The sequence below is a fragment of the Gordionus sp. m RMFG-2023 genome, chromosome 2, assembly GCF_954871325.1.
Source record: "Gordionus sp. m RMFG-2023 chromosome 2, tfGorSpeb1-WG-v2, whole genome shotgun sequence".
Taxonomy (NCBI): domain Eukaryota; kingdom Metazoa; phylum Nematomorpha; class Gordioida; order Chordodea; family Parachordodidae; genus Gordionus; species Gordionus sp. m RMFG-2023.
The window spans coordinates 59,093,503-59,111,452 of NC_088776.1; the positions used below are offsets into that span (position 1 = coordinate 59,093,503).

Genomic DNA, 17,950 nt, shown 5'->3' on the forward strand with positions numbered 1-17,950 from the left:
CATAATAAATCAAGTGTATTTATTATCTATAGCAAAAAAAAGTCGGGAGTATTTAAACATGATATGAAACTAAGCCTCTGGGCAGACATCAAATTTTACTTAATTACTGAGTTGACTAAAAAGGAGATTTTATTGTCTACAAATGTTACTTTAAAAAAAAAGCCTCTTGGGTTTGGCAGGTATTTAAGAAAGTGTTCAATTTGCAGACCCGCTACTAATATAGTCAAGTAATTGGTTTAATTTGCCTTGTGGCAGCATAAAAAAAATACGTTTCTGCTATTTTTAGACTACCAAGACTGAGAGGTAATAATTTTTGGTCTAAACATTTAGTTTAGCCATTGTTTTAATATGGCAAAAAATGGTTAATATTACCCAGACCCGTTGACGTGATGGCAGGGATTTTACTTGAACTAGATAAGGTAAAAGATCATGTCCAGGTCCTAAAACATTTACTTGGAACATGATGCCGCGTTCTTTTATCGTCAATTTTGATTTATTACAAAAATATAGCCTCCTTTTTCAAGACCACTATATCTGGACAGGACACTTTTAACCCTTTATTAAATACTAAGTCAAATAATATGCATTCTAATAATGTTTTAAAAAAATTAAAATTCAACCTACCCCCCCCCCTTCCTTACCCTAAAAAGCTTTTATTTTATTTAGCTACACATTTTATTGACAGAGGATCATACTTAACCTGAAATTTTTTCATGAAAAATAAATTAAGGCTGGTTGCCTAAATTAAAAATCTGAATTAAATAAACATTTCTGCCTTTATTGTTCATTAAAAAAAAGTGACAAGGTGTCTATTTTACGCGGTCCAAGTGTCACTTCATTATCATCCGGTTGAAAAAAAAATGATAATTTGGGAATAATGCGCATAAAAATTGGGGTCCTTTGATCACTTAACTTAGACCAAACCCAATATAGTTCAGCCCTAGGAATTCTAAGTTAAGCCTCGACTTAGAAGCTAAATTTCAGGGTAAAAACTTTGTCCTATCCGTTTTGGAGTTGCCTATAAACTGATGGGTAGTGTTGTTAAACGGCTCGTTTTGAGCCGATTTTTAAAAACGGCTAACTCAATATTTTAGCCTGAAATAATATTGACTAAGCCTAGAGATTTCGATAATATATGTCTTGATCTTTGTTCCTTCTATGAACAAAATTTTCAGGCTTGCGAAATATTTTTTTGGATAAAATATTGAGTTAGCCGTTTTTAAAAATCGGCTCAAAACGAGTCGTTTAACAACACTACCCATCAGTTTATAGGCAACTCCAAAACGGATAGGACATTTATCCTGAAATTTTTTTTTTATGTCTCAAGCTTCTAAGTCGAGGCTTAACTTAGAATTCCTAGGGTTGAACTATATTGGGTTTGGTAAAACTATTGTATATATATAGAAATGGTTATTTTGGCAAATTTTATAGATCATAAAGTATTTACATGAATGAGCGTATTTTTTTATCTATAAATTGCTTACATTATTTTAACATAAAAAAATATAATTTCCCGTTCTTTTCGCGTTTTAGATTCTTTATCATAATTTGATACGTTTAGAATTTGCGTTATGAACGTTGTTGCGTAAATCTTTTTTGAAAGTCTTAGGGTTAGAATCCGCGTTAATTTCTTGCCACTGTTTTACGAAATTGAATTTTTTCTATATATAAACATACATTTCAAAATAAAATATATATAGGGATAAAAAATTTTGTGGGAAAAAAAACAAAACATAAAATTTATTACTACTACTACTACAATCCTTTAGGAAAAATGTAATCTATCAATTTTATTGCAAATTTTTCATATATCTCAATTAGCGCATTTTGTTTAAAATTTTCATTATTTTATGCTCGTGAATTTTGTAAAATTAAACTTCATTTAATAAAAACTTGAAAAAAAACAGTTTTCTATTTTGTTTTTTTCACATCCCTAGATTCACGTCTTCGTAAAAGATATGGGTAGACTCATCTCTAACCAAAACAGATGACCCAAGAGAGGAGTTCTATTAGAAAGATAGTCATCTAAATATTGTAGAATTTATTTATGATATTTAAACTTCAATTTACCTCTGTAATACGAAAATAATACTATTTTTTAATATGATTATTGATTTTAATGAAGATTTTTGATATTTTAATAAATAAAAAAAATGGCGTAGAAAGAAAAAATTAACAACAACTTTGTAGAAACATATATTTTATTTTTAACATTATTTTTCATGGTTATCTGGAGTTGCTCTTTGACAAAAGAATCCCAAAACAAATTGAGGGGAAAAATTTACAGTTCCATAGTTACAACCAACTATTTATTCTATATAGTTCGGAAACATGGCCAACGAAAGAATCAGACAAGAGAAGTCCATATAAACTATGGAGATGAGAATGCTGAGGATGATTGCTGGGGTATCAAGAAATGATAAGGTGCGAAGTACAAGATTACTAAGAAGTTTAAAAATAGTGCCTATTAAGACTAAGATAATGGTGAACAGACTTAGATGGTATGGGCACACAATGAGAAGGCCTATAAACTATATAAGAAATAAAGGAAGGCCAAAACTTCAATGGGGCCATAAAATTAGAGCCAATATGATTACATATAAATTAGATAAAAGAGATAGCATGAATAATATAAAGTGGAGAGAGATATTGAAGGAGCTTACTACCAGAAAAGGTGGCTAAAAGAAGAAAAAAAAATTATATTTTATAATAATTTACATCATCTAAATCCAAAAAAAATAATTTGTAAAAAATTAGACTTACAAGTTTACAATTAAAAATAATAATAATTGTTGAAAAGTGGTTTTCACATTTTTATTTTTAACATGAGGTGGTGTATAAATGTTAAAAAATTAGGTTTAGACCGGATAAAAAATCATAAAAATCTTTTTCAGTGTAGAATAGGTATTTATTTACCAAAACATTTTGGAAGTATTTTTAAAATTGGTATTTGCCCAATTTTCTTTATTCCACTAGGAACATATAAAAATTTTGATTTAAAACTCGATATTTAATTTTTTTTTGACGATAAATAGTTTCATAATTTAGAAGAAGAAAAAAAAATTATATAATTCTAACCTTATCTGACCCTTTGTCCAAATTATTCTTTTTGCCCTTTTTGTTAGTTTTTTTATCCTTTTTGAAAGCCGTTTTTTTAGCGTCATCGTTTTTGGACACATTATCCTCGGTCGACTTTTGGATAAAACGCGAAATTTTTTCTTTCATATCACCAGATCTCGCCTAATACAATATATATATATATGTAACATTGAAATTAAGTTCCATAAAGGGAATTTTAGCGGTTTTTTTTACAATTGGATGTCCTTCCTGACATCAACCCACCCACCCCCTTAGGTGACTTTCGTACCCTGTCGAGGAGACGGTGATTTTATTCTAAACCAAGACCTAGGACAGGTTGAGAAATATCGCGGATATTTGTATCTAAGATACAAGATACTAAATATTGATAAAAAATAATAATTTGAACACTAGGCCAAAATAAAACCCACATATTTGTTTATATACCATAGTAAAATATTTAAACCACCTTTCATATGTATTTTTTTTAAAATTTTTACATGATATATGCTTAAAATATAACTTTTTATATAAAATAAATAGATGATCATCATATTGCATTTAAAAAAAAATTCTTGCAAAAATATCTCGGTAAATATTATATATTTGATTTTCATTATTATTATTATTTATAATAGTTTGTTTTTCCATAAATATCATAATATAAAATTTTATCATCAAAATAGAATTTTTACAAAATAAAGGGTGGCAAGTTTACTAAATAAATCTCTAAAAAATATCATATTTTTTGTTTCACTGCTAGAGACGTCATCCGGAATCATTTTGTAATTATTTAATAAAAAGAAAGTTATATATGTCATAAATATGATTAAAATAATATAAAAGCCCTCCAATGAAATAATAACAATATATAATATTTTTCATTCTTCTTCATCAGTGTCAAAGTTGAAGAAAATATCAAAAATAATTTTAATATTCTTCTTTCCCCTATCTGATCTTTTTTCCAAGGTTTGGTCTAGCATGACATTATGCCAAGAATTTGTAGATGATCTTATTTCTTTCATTTTTTCTATTTCAAGTATTTTCTCATATAGATCTAGTTTAAAAATAAATAAAAATATTTACAAATGTTACCTTGATCAATATTTTTTTTAATTAATTTTTTGCATGATAAATTTGATGCAATACTAGTTGACGGTGATGCTAAATATATGTAATATTATTTATATAAAATATGATTACAATCATTCCTTAGAATTGTATCTTCACTACTTGTCTCTATGTAGGGGATTTCAATGACTATATATTAATAAAATATTAACAAAATTTAGTATATTTACCATCTTCATATTGATAATTTTCAATACCACTCATTTGCTCAAACATTGCTCTAGCAATATTTGCTTCATCAATTTTAGATATTACAGGATTTGTTTTTTTTTCAAATTGGTATATTAATTCCTGGCTCTATAGTTGGAATAAGGAAAGGCATATTGTGATATAATTGCCAAGTAGGAGTTTGATTAACATCTGACCCACTCTTTGAAGATTTCAATTTTTTATGTTCCCTCATAAAGCAATCTCTTAAATTTTTCCGTGTTGATTTAGCCATCTCTACTGCAAAAGAAAAATATTTTAAATTAGTTTAATGCGACAAATGTGGCGGGATTGTCTTGTTGCGTGGCAAAAGCTCATTATGAATAATCATTGGTAATTGCATATATTTGTATTTTGTCGTGTCGCTGTCGCTCTCTACTGTGAATTCACCCTTACAAATCATTTTGTTTTTTTCCATGCGACATTAAATACAATATGGCCGAAAAAGATTTACAAGTAAATTTTTGATATGCTATTAAAATAATAAATGTTATATATATGTCTATCAGAATATAAATAAATATTATATTAATAATTTTTTTATAGAAAATCAATAAAGAAGATTTAATCAATTCCATTAGATATCATCCTTGTCTTTATGACAAAAAATGTATAGGTTATAAAAATACCTTGAAAAATAACTCGATTTGGAAATTAATATCAGCTGAAAACAATATTGAGACAGGTAATTAAAGAGTTTAATTTAAAATATTTTTCTTTTGCAGTAGAGATGGCTAAATACATGGAGATTGCTTTATGAGGGAACATAAAAAAATAAAATCTTCAAAGAGTGGGTCAGGGGCTAATCAAACTCCCACTTGGCAATTATATCACAATATGGCTTTCCTTATTCCAACTATAGAGCCAGGAATTCAATATACCATGAAAAAAACATATCCTGTCATATCTAAAATTGATGAAGCAAATATTGCTAGAGCAATGTTTGAGCAAATGAGTGGTAATGAAAATTATTAATATGAAGATGGTAAATATACTAAATTTTGTTAATATTTTATTAATATATAGTCATTGAAATCCCCTACATAGAGACAAGTAGTGAAGATACAATTCTAAGGAATGATTGTAATCATATTTTATATAAATAATATTATATATATTTAGCATCACCGTCAACTAGTATTGCATCAAATTTATCTTGCTAAAAATTAATTTAAAAAAAAAATATTGATCAAGGTAACATTTGTAAATATTTTTATATATTTTCAACTAGATCTATTTGAGAAAATACTTGAAATAGAAAAAATGAAAGAAATAAGATCATCTACAAATTCTTGGCTTAATGTCAAGCTAGACCAACCTTGGAAAAAAGATCAGAAAGGGGAAAGAAAAAGCTTATTTTTGATATTCTCTTTAACTTTGACACTGATGAAGAAGAATGAAAAATATTATATATTGTTATTATTTCATTGGAGGGCTTTTATATTATTTTAATCATATTTATGACATATATAATAAATAAACTTTCTTTTTATTAAATAATTACAAATCAATATAAAAAAATAGAGTAATATTTTTAAAATTTATTATATTATTAAGCTCTAATAGCCATGATAATTTTATTTCTCTAAAAATATTCAGAAAAGGCATCTCTAATATCTTTAGAAACTTTTGAGGTTTTTTTTTTATAGATTGAGGATTACATAAATAATAATTTTGTTTATGATCTTGTATATCCTTGGGGTGTCGATTTATGTTTTCTATTATTTTAATCATATTAAGACACATATAATAAAAAAAACTTTCTTTTTATTATATCATTACAAATCAATATAAAAAATAGAATAATATTTTTAAAATATAAGCTATAATTGCCAAGGTAATATATTTCTACAAAAATATTCTGAAAATGCATTTCTAATATCTTTAGAAACTTTTAAGGGGTTTTTTATGATTGAGAATTCCAGAAATAATTATTTTGTTTATGATCTTGAGTATCCTCAGGGAGGAGATCTATATTTTCTTTATCAATAACCAAGTTGTGTAATACACAAGTTTTTATAATAGTTTCATTATTGGTGGCATTGGTATCCAAGGCTCGATTAAGAATACGCCATTTAGATGCCAATATACCAAAGGTGCATTCCACCATATTCTGGCCCTTGAAAGGCGATAATTATAATTTTCTTGAATATTTGTCAACTTACCTGTTAAATATGTAAAAATAAAATGTAATATAACTTTTAAAGTTTTATAAATTTAAAATATTAATTTTCTTACTTTTCTTTTTCTGTATGTAATAATTTTAAATTGTTCTTTTCTTATTTAATCTTAAAAAAATAAATTGTTTTATCATTACCTTTATAAGGTTTCATAATATAATATTTTAACGGGTAAGCATCATCTGCCACAAAAACATGTGTCAGAATGATACTTGTATTTGGTAGGTTTTTTGGTGGTGGAATATCCAAGTTTCCATTCTCAATCATTTTTGATAACAAAGAATTTGAATACACACCTCCATCTGATTCACTGCCATAACTGCCTACAGCAATTACTATAAATCTACCTTTACCATCAACCAATTCTTGTAATATCATGGAGAAATATTGTTTAAAGTTGTAATATATACTCCCAGAATTAACAGGATTTTTCATCTCAATGTATTTGCCATCAATGGCTCCAACACAATTTGGAAAGTTCCAAGACTTCTCAAATTGATCAGCAATTATTTTGAAGTCAATTAAATTTGGTGGTTTCAAATGGATATTCTCAAATACTTCAAAAATTACAGTACATGTTTAAATAATTATTTTTGGAATTGTTGATATTCCCATTTTATATGAATAGGCTAAACTTGGATAGTTACATCCTGTTCCCAAATACCTAAGCAATTTTGATTATATAAAATAAAATAAATAATATAAACCTTAGTGTGATCATCAATTTTTCTTCTACTGATGTGGGATTTTTAATAAAATTTGTTTTTTTTACCACTAGTTTTGATTTAATATGAGTTAAAATATAATAAATGGTTTTCTAAATAATAAATTAAAATTCCAAATTAAATTATACAATCATATACTTTGCTTAATCTCATAGTTGTAGAACTTTTCAGGATTGTTTTTAAGCTTTGGAAAAAGTACTGAGAACTCTCCTTCCTCTTCTTTTCTTACATTCAGGTTATTTTTTCTCCTTCTTTTCATGTACCGATATAATAAAATTAATTTTAAAGTTGTTATTGAAACCATATTTTTATAAAATTAAAAAAATGCTTGTCGCTACTACTATGAATGCTATGTCGCTTACGACAAATCAGCTGCTCTGTCGCCTAATGTCGTGTGTTGATTGTAGTGTCGCTGTCGCTCTCTACTGTGAATTCACCCTTATTTATAAATAAATCTAATTATTACCAGTTAAAATTTTATAAATAATAATGATAATGAAAATCAAATATAATATAATATTTACTGAGATACTTTTGCATGAATTTTTTTTAAATGCAATATATTGGTCATCTATTTATTTTATAAAAAAAATTACATATTAAGCATATATGTTAAAAATTTATAAAAATACATATGAAAGATGGATTAACTATTGTATTTATTATGTAATATCATTCTTATATAAAGATGGTACCCCAAATATGTTTATTATATTTTGGCCTAGTGTTCAAATTAATATCCTCTTTTTATATATATATATCAATATTTCTTATTCTTTTCATTATATGATTTTTATATATCGTTTTAATATCATTATCAACCATTAATATAAAAATTTATTTTAAAATACTTTCTAAATTTACCATCATATGGAATATGAAATGATAATGAATATGATTATAAATTATATGTAGATGCTTAACGAAATTAGAAGAGTCCGCAGCCACTTATAAATTTGTGCCATTCTTAACATTCTGCTTATTATTTGTATTGATATGTTCATGATGAGTGACTTGAAAAAAAATTCCCCATTTAAAATACTTAATTTAAATTTATAATTTATATTTTTCTGTAAAGAGAATCATCTGACTAAGATAAAGATATCATTCTATCTTCTTCTTCGATCAATATTTTAAAATAGATGGATATAAAACGATTCGAATAAAATATGGTAGTTATTTTACAAATTTCTATATGACGACCAGCGTCATATAGATCATACATTTATCCTTAAAATATCTAAATTCATTTAATAACTAATATAAATTTTTCTTAAAAATATCTCTATCTATTTGAATACAAAGTTGAATAAGATACAAATACTTTTAAATAATTTGTAACTTAGATAAAAGATACTTCAAAAATTTAAAAAAAAATACAAATCTCCGCGACACTGCACAACCCTGTAGAACCCTATAATATTTAAGCCAACATTAAACTAGATAAGTATCGTGTAAACTTTTGTAACTCTAAAAAAGGAATAGTATAATAAAAGTCTCGTAAAATTCATCGGAAAAACGAGTGATATTTTATTCTAAAAGAGTATCGATGGCGATTATCCTTTAGATAATTTATCATGATACACCTAAATTAATACACACAAAAATTCACGAACTAATTAAAAAATATTTATCTTTTACAAATTTCTTTTAAAAATGTAATAAATATGATCTTTGCACTCAATTGATACATCTGTTAAAATAAATCATATCAAATACAATGTATGTAAAAAAAATTGAAATTACAACAAAAACTATAAATCAATAAAAATTATAAAATTAACCAAAAAATCGTGTTATAAATATTATAAAAATTTATTTAAAAAAAACCTTTATCTCTTGGGGAGCTAAAACAGAGGCTTCGGAATTAACCAATGGTGTTATCTCTTCACTTTGAATGACAGACAGATTATTATTGTTTCTAGAATTAGGTATCAGCCTAATCTCGGGTTCGGGCTAATAAAAAGAAAATAGTAATGAATTATAATTTTTTCCCCTCCCTCCCAAAAAAAAGTTAATTTTCTTCTTCAAAAAAATCTCTATAAAATAAACACAATATAAAATCTAATGAAAGGATTCTATAATATTTGCCTATTTTCTTTCTTTTTTCTTTCTTTCTCTTTTCTTTCTATATTTCTTTCTTTCTCTTTTCTTTCTTTATTTCTTTTTTTTTTCTTTTTCTATGACTTTTTGATTCTAAATAGTCTGTCAAAAAAATTTTAATAATCTGGGAGGGGGGAGTATTTTTATATCATAATCCTCCCATCCCAATTTTACCAATAATTATATAGAAGACCAATCAAGTGGTAATAAAAATATCATGTGTTCAGTAGGTGCACAAATCCGATAAAAATGTATCAGTATCAGAACGATAATCACGGTATTCGGCCGGTACTCAAGATTTCCGGCTTAAACTTATCGGTTTATGCACCGGTTAAGAGTAGTTAGTAATGAATCACCTTCATCGTATGCACTTAAAATAAATTTAATTTAAAATATATTTTTTTGCTTGCCAAGATGGGTTTGAAACGTAAATTGCAAAGCGCGTCAAGCTTGAAGAACAAATTTTTCATGTCTTTTTTGATATCTAGATGGATTTGGGTTAAATTTTGCTGTTCATCTCCAGCGATAATGGATGACTTTGGTTTAATTTTATATATAAACAAAACATTTAAAAAAATTGTGTCTAAATATAAAATAAATATCAGAATTTAAAATACTCCTTTTGAGAATGCTCCTATAAATTTTCAGTCAAATTTTACCTAAAATTCTAAAATTATTTTAAATAAATCTTATGTTATTTTAATGAATAATAGGATGATATCAATTTTATTTGTATATATTGTTTTGAGTAAAATTTATTTATAATATTTATATAAATAAATTTATTAAGTAAAGTTTCGTAATTACTTTCTTATTTTGTTCTTCTCCCTGCCAACCTTAACATGGTGGCAGCGGAATTTACAATTTTAAAATCTTTTAAATTTATTTATTTCCACAAAAAAAATATAAATTAGATCCAAATGGATCAATCAACAATGAGGAGAATTGTTACACCAAAAGTTATTTTTAAAATAAAATGATGAAAGGTAAAAATTATGCCAAGATAAAAAGTATGATTTATATATTTTTTATTTAGGAAAAAGGTCATATTTTTCATTATTATATTTTTTTCACTCCGACAAGACAAGTAGTTTTTAAATAATTAAATAAATATATATCCTCTAGGTGGCGTAAGGTATCAAAATTTTAAAAAAAATCTTAATGTAAGCGAGAAATTATATTTATATTCTAAATTTAAAACATAAAAATCTAAACCAATATTAAAACTTTACAATTTTTTTAAAACATTTTTATTATGTCAAGGTTGTGTCCTAAATCAGGTTTAAAAATTCGCCCAAAAATAAATAAAAAAACTTTTTTTTTAAATTTTAATCAAATCTGTAAATTAACATTTTGAGATAAATCTAAAAAAACTAGGGAATGTTTTTATTATTATATTAAATATAGCCTATTTCTTTCTCCTTTTTTTTCGTTATAAAGTTACGAAAGTTTCCCAATTAAATTTTTGATATTTAAGCCACAAATCAGCTTTGTAAAATTAAAAATAGCCATCACAATCATTACCTATGTCCTAGGTATTGGTATTTGAATTCGATTGTTTAAACTAATTTTCTTAAATGAATTCACAATGGCGTTACTAACCTTTACAATCACAACAATCTAATTTTAAAAAAAATTTTAATTTCTGAATTTTTCTTTTGCATCTTCTGTTGTTCAATAAAGAAAAAAGAAAGGAAGGAAGAAAGAAAGAAAGAAAGAAAGAAAGAAAGAAAGAAAGAAAGAAAGAGAGAAGAAAGAAGGAAGGATAGAATTTTTCATTCAGGGGACTTGAGCCCCTGTGCGCCCCCCTTCTAATGATGCTATTGGTCATTCCTAGGTTTTTAAATGCATTCCAAATGATGAAAATATTCTTTTTTCCGAAGCCGATGATGATATATTATGATTGTTCTCTTATTCTTGATCCATTTGAACATGTACCCCCCACCGTGGTTTATCATAATTAGCCACCCCCCATCACATCCAGAATGTTTTTTTAAAGTCAGCGCCATTGAACCGCCTTAGCGGGCTCAATTTTTTTTATTAACCCGCGGAATAATGTATAACACATAAACACACACAAAAAAAAAAGAAAAAGTCAAATTAAAAATAAAACTTTATTTTTGGTGTCCAAATAATCCTTCTCGTACACTTCGCACAAGCTAATTTTGTTTGTGCCGCCATTTTGATTTGTCATATCGTCGAATATCGAGTCGATTTTACTGGACGGCTTAAACTTTTTATTATCGCCACTCTTTTTCCGCACCACGTCGTCGTAGCAACTATCCTTGATTCGTCGAATAATGACGCTCTCTATGTCATTAGTGTATTCCTCCGTTATTTTAGGTTCTATTTTTGATAACGTAAAATCGTAAAATTGAAAAATCTTTTTTACTTAACTCCCGTGTCTACCTTCATCCTCAACAAGAACTATAAAGACAAAAATGAAATTCCCACTATTTTGTTCATTTTTTTTTTATAAGTAATTTAATATAAAATATTTTAAAAATTTGCCAATTCGATATAATTAAAATCAGAGATATTAAATTTTTTTAAAATATACCTGGACCGAGCCTAAAAAGTTCTTTATTTTTAAAAATATCCAGGTCTGGTCGGGCTTATATATATTAAAAAGCCGAATGTTTAAAATCGTCATTATTGGGTTCGATTAGCCCAGAATTAAATATGTTTGGTAGATAATTAAACAATCTATTATGTTTTATTAATTTGAAGTAACTTTTACGATTCCAATTGTAAGGTAAAATAAAATTTCCTCAAAATTTATATAAAAAAAAGTCAAAATCTAAATGTTGTCAATATTATTTATCTTTGTAAAAGTAATTTTGTTTTTTTTTGTATTCTTGTAATGTAAATTAAATTTAACCGTCTCTTGTTAAATAAAAATTTAATCATCCAATTAACAAAACAAAAACTATTAATAATAATCAGAGACCTGCAGAGGTACCATTTGCGCGGTCCGGGTTTTAGACCGGTCGAGCCCGGGTTTTAGACCGGTTGAGCCCGGGTTTTAGACCGGTTGAGCCCGGGTTTTAGACCGGTTGAGCCCGGGTTTTTATAGCTAATAATGACGAATTCAAATATTTGGGTTTAAAATTAACGGCCCATCCTTGCCCGGATTTTTTTTTAAAGAAATTAAAATAAGGTCGGTCCTAAAACCCGCACCAGGATGGGCCTGCGGGTCTCTAATAATAATATAAATAAACAATTTAAATGTAATATCATAAAAAAAATGGGAACCATATTACAACTTTAGCTATAAATATCTTAAAAAAATAAATATAATATTATTTTAAAAAAGAATCCGGGCCGGGCCGGGCCTGAAATCTTTTCTTTTTTTTTAAAAAAATAAGAATAAGATTCTAACCTTTTTATATAATACATAATATTTAATCAATTTACATTTTAAATAAATAGCATAATCCTAAATAATTATATATTTTTTTTTCTTTGATATATAATAAGAAACCAAAAAATAAACCATGAAATAACAAAAAATTTGAAAAAGCACTTTTTTATTTGAAATACCCAAAACAAAATTGGATTCTCAAGCCTCACTCATCTATGTTCCTTTTTGTGTAACATTAATATATCATTTTTTTAATCTTTTTATAAAATTTCGTTAAATTATCTTGTAATATCTTTATAAAACTTCATGGATTGGTATTTTTTTATAAAAATTAAAAAAAAAAATTTTTGACTTGCAATTGCGGTCGTGTTGAAATCGAGATATTCTTCTAAAAGGCTATTGGTTGGTCGGTTCTTAGAACTAACCTCGCCAACCATATTCCAAGGCTTCTTTTCGGTTATATTCCTACTTTCCAAGTTGCTTATAATCTTCCGCATCTAAATCGTGAGTCATTAAAAATGGCATCACATGTATGTATATATATATAAATATTGTTTAGAATATTGAGACACATCGCCATTATCACATTCCCTGTGAGTATGATAATGATTAATTACTCATAGTCATATATAACATATGAGTAGCATGGAATTTCTTAATGTGAGAGGGAATTTAGCCCCCCCCCCATATATTCCTTAGACAAATCTTCAAGCATGCCTTTTAGTTTTACATTATAATATAAAACGTGTTTTCTTTTTTTCTGAAAAATTGAAACATTTATTTAATATTACTCTTTCACATTTGATTTCAAATATTATATATATTAATAAACTTTGGAAAAAAATATAAGCATGCCAAAGCCACGTCCTTTCATTTCCCACTATCGATTTTTTCCGAGGAGTAGATATTTAATCTTCTTCTTCTTCTCAGTATAAAAAAAAAATAGTGTTGTAGACGGGGGCTCATTTTGAGCATATTGTTAAAAAGGGCTAACTCGATATTTTATCAGGAAAAATATCATGCAAGCCTTAGGGTCACAAGGGCTTGAACATCTGCTAACGAAATCTCGAGGCTTAGAACAATATTTTCCTGGCCAAAATATTGAGTTAACCGTTCTCAAAAATTGGATCAAATCGAAAGCCATTTAACAAAGCGAGTGCCACAATCAGTTCGCTAAATTGCCAATTTTTTTTTTTTTTAATTTTCATCTTGAAAGATTTTTAATGCATAAAAATCACGACAAAAAAAATATAAAAGATTTAAACATTTTTAAGGTATGTTTTTTTTATTAGCAAAAAACTTTAAAAAAAAAATTTATTTTTGCAAAGCCAATCATAATCTTTCTAAAAATTATAAGTTCGAAAATGATTGGCATCAAATATTTTAAAAAAAAATTATTCTACAGATCTCAACCTTAGAGTGCAGACCAGGCTAGGATATAATAACTTTTTGCGACTGTGGCTTGGCTTAAAAATCAATTTTTCCATGAGCAAAATTTTAACCTATGCAAGCCTGTGCTCCTTATACGAGATCTCGGGCTGGATAACTTCTAAAAAAAATTTTAGGTAACTAACGGTATCTCGGGGAAATTTTCGATATTATTATTTTTTTTATTGTTTTTTTTTGAATTAAGATTTTTTCTTGAAATTTTCAATTATTTAAGATTCTATTTAAGATTTATTCTTAAAATTTTCAATTATTTAAGATTCATTTAAAAATTTTCAAATACTAGATATTTAAGATTTTTTTCTTAAAATTTAAATTTTCTAAAACTATATAACCATAATATACTAGAGAATTAAGAATTTTTATTAAAATTTTCAATTATTTAAGATTCATTCTAAAAATTTTCAATTTAATTTAAAATTTTGAATCAAATACTAAATATTTAAGATAAAAATATAATCATAATATACTAGAGAATTAAGATTTTTTCTTGAAATTTTCAATCAAATTCTAGATAAATAACCAATTTATTTGAATAAACACTGATAATATAGTTATATATATAATTTTTTTTCTTAAAATTTTCAATCAAATTCTAGATAATTAACCAATTTATTTCAATAAACAATGATAATATAGATATATATAATTTTAAGGAAAAACAAAAATAGTTTTATACATATTTATATCATTTAAAAATTTAATTAATTTATTTAAATTGGACATATTTTTAATTTTGCGAAAATAATTGTATTGACATATATACAAATGAGTTGAAGATTGATATGGGTAAAAATAAGATATTCCATTATAATATTAAATTATGGTCTTTTAAAAAAGCTATAATTAAAAATAACAACAATAAATAAAAATAAATTAAAAATAAATAAAAAATAAATTTATAAAAAAAGATGAAAAATTTTCCCGAGATACGGTTAGTTACCAAATTTTATATCGATGAATTCTGATGAAACTGGACCTGGGTGGACAAAATTTAGGCCAGCCGGTGGGCATTATCTAAATCCCCACTTGGTCGGGTTTGAAAATTTTGCCATTTGCAGACCACTGCCTTTTATATTATAATCATATCCATCCTATTCATGCCAAGGCTAAAAGGCAAGGTGTATAAAATGATTTTATAAGATATATACAAATTGTAAATATTTCAGGGTGCATTAAAATCATTGTTTATTTTTTTTAAGTTGAATTTAATTTAATGTGTCTAAAGCTTTAAAAGTGGAGATTTTAGGAGTAAAATGTTTATACCACCATATTTATGTGATACCTTAATTCATATTTTTTTTAAATATAAGAAAATTAAATTACAATTTGTATATAAAATAAAAAATGTTTTTATTTGAATGATTATAAGAGAAGAGTAGTTATGGATAATGCATAAATATGTTCAAGATGAGAACTAATATTAGTATAAACTATGATTTTGCAAATATTTTAACTCAGATGTACTTTTTAAATATATTATCCATCCTAATGATTTAGAGGTAAAAAGAATAAAGTTATAAATAATCATTTTTTAGCATGTTAATAAGGGCAGGCAGAGCACAACAGATAGAATCCAAGCATATTTAAGTAAATAGCCTATAATATGCAAAAATTTGTGAAAATAACCGAAAAAATTAATATAATAATTTACCAAAATGCATTGCAAAAAAAAATCAAATATATCAGATTGTGGTCAATCTATGTCTGGGATATCAGGTATTAATAATGAAATAACTTAATCACAAATATTCATTAAAATAATGTAATTGCCTTCTATATAAAATACAATTTTTGTTGGGATAATATAGGTATAATCTAATCTATAATCAACTCTTTAGTTTAAAGATTTCTTCACTATAAAAAATGTTTTCTTCTTTTGACTTAGTCCAATCTAGATTATCCAAATTTAGAAAAAGGCTTGGACTAGAAAAAAACTGAAAAATTAGTTCTTTCATTTTAAATATTTAATTTTTTATTGTTGAAATTTATATTTTTTAAAAAAATATCAGTTATATATATTAAGTATTACAAATATAGGATAAAATAAATTAATGAGAAAATTTAGTATAATATAATTTTTAAGTTTAGGACCACTAAATAATTTTCATTTATTAAACTGCTAAGATAAGTTATTAAAGATATATTCATAAGGTATTTGTAATAAAATGCCAAATGATTTGTAAATGATGAATTAATTATGTTAAGTTGAAATAAAAAAAATTGATTATTTCTATACCCTGAAATATTTATAATTATAATAAAGAAAAAACCTTTATTTGCTGCAATTCAAATGATGATTTATTTCCTAATCCAATATCTTCATCCAGATCTTCCCCCATACATATTCTATCACTAAAAATTATAGCGTAAAATAGAAGGAATACTATATTAATATAAATAATTTTATTAAAATGGATACAAATGATTTAATATTTTTTAAATGATATAATTGACTAATTCTTTACTATTAATCAGTGTTATACATATTAGATTAGACCTAACTCTTGTTGGATATTCTTAAAAGTAAATATTTTATATAAAAATTATACTCCTTTTTTTTTTCTTCACTTTGATGAAAGTTAATATCATTAGAAGATATTTTGTTGTCTTGATTACTATGTGTTTCATAATTATTTTGAAATTTTGGAAATAGATCAGGAAAATCTTTTGTTTTATTTGTGGCATCTATGTCTATGTCAAGATCATAATCTGTAGAACTCAATTTAGTATGTTCTTTTAAATAGTCAGACTAAACAAATTATAAATTGTTGATTATTAATTTCACTAATAATTAATATTATTATTAAATTTTTCTATATCAGCCCTTCAATCTTATATTTGTTAGTAAAAATAATAACTGATTCTAGTAATAAAACTTTATAATAAAATTAATAACTTTTTCATAATTTGCAGTTTCCAAACATATGTTAAAATTTAACGATTTATTTAATTCATCTGAGGTCAGTTTCTTGCTAAAATCACTAATTTGTTTGAGTAAGGAAGAATATGAAATTTGATTGTCTAATTCTATTTGTTGCCATAATTGTTCGGGAGAAAATTGGCTATCAATTATCAATTGATTCAATGGCGATATCAGGATTTTATAGGTTTGAAATGTATCATAAATATTTTTCAATAGTATTTTTTTGCTTGAAGAAACATTTACATCCTTAGAATTTCTATATGAAGTTAATAAAAATATTTAAATAAAACTAAGTCACATATTTATCTAAAATTTATTAAAAGATAGGATATGAAAACATAAAAAATATAAATACGTAAGATACGAATCATAATCATTTATATTTGTCTTAAAGTCATTTATAAGAGTTTTCATATTCATTTTAAAAAATTACAAATAGAAATAGGCAAACTCAAATTAGAATTAAGCGTAACAAACATTCTATCAAATTTTGACAGCTCAAAGTAAAAATTAAAAATTGTTAAACAACGGTTATTGTTAGTTATTACCAAAGGCACTGTTAAGCAAATCAGCATTTTTTTCCTTTTTTTAAGGATAGACACTGTATAATGTATAGATGGTATTTTAGATCATATGTTATATTTAACTCTCGATTATTTATTATTATACATACCATTTTTAAAGTTGTATTATATTTTTGAACTTTAAAACTTAATTAGTTAAATATCTAAACTTTTCATTTAACCTTTTAAACATCTCACCCACTATGTTATAACATATATTAAAAATC

The 17,950-nt window shown here is 25.4% G+C and overlaps 1 protein-coding gene across 2 annotated transcripts; it reads right to left on the minus strand.

The window, feature by feature from the left end:
- Positions 1–1,464: 1,464 nt before the first annotated feature.
- On the minus strand, positions 1,465–17,610 carry LOC135924595 (U3 small nucleolar ribonucleoprotein protein MPP10-like). 2 transcript variants are annotated; one of them, XM_065459680.1, is made up of 10 exons: positions 17,516–17,610; positions 17,134–17,416; positions 16,787–16,986; positions 16,508–16,589; positions 13,141–13,285; positions 11,538–11,770; positions 9,835–9,960; positions 9,152–9,277; positions 3,079–3,240; positions 1,465–1,637 (listed from the first exon to the last, which is right to left on the minus strand). In XM_065459680.1, the coding sequence occupies exons 1-10, from the start codon at positions 17,578–17,580 to the stop codon at positions 1,542–1,544; spliced, it is 1,518 nt and encodes a 505-aa protein (XP_065315752.1). In that variant the 5' UTR covers positions 17,581–17,610; the 3' UTR covers positions 1,465–1,541. The 2 variants fall into 2 exon arrangements, with proteins under 2 accessions (XP_065315752.1, XP_065315751.1); XM_065459679.1 differs by having other exon boundaries at positions 1,465–1,661.
- Between the last annotated feature and the right edge of the window lie 340 nt (positions 17,611–17,950).

What these genes read in the sequence shown, in the direction of transcription:
- LOC135924595 (XM_065459679.1), bottom strand. Translation starts at nt 17,580, where the DNA reads ATGAATATGAAAACTCTTATAAATGACTTTAAGACAAATATAAATGAT. An exon ending in GATTATGATTCGTATCTTAC is followed by an intron (nt 17,417 to 17,515) that starts GTATTTATATTT and finishes AACTTCATATAG; the next exon opens with AAATTCTAAGGATGTAAATG. An exon ending in TGGACAAAGGGTCAGATAAG is followed by an intron (nt 1,662 to 3,078) that starts GTTAGAATTATA and finishes GTTTATATATAG; the next exon opens with AAAAAATTCAATTTCGTAAA.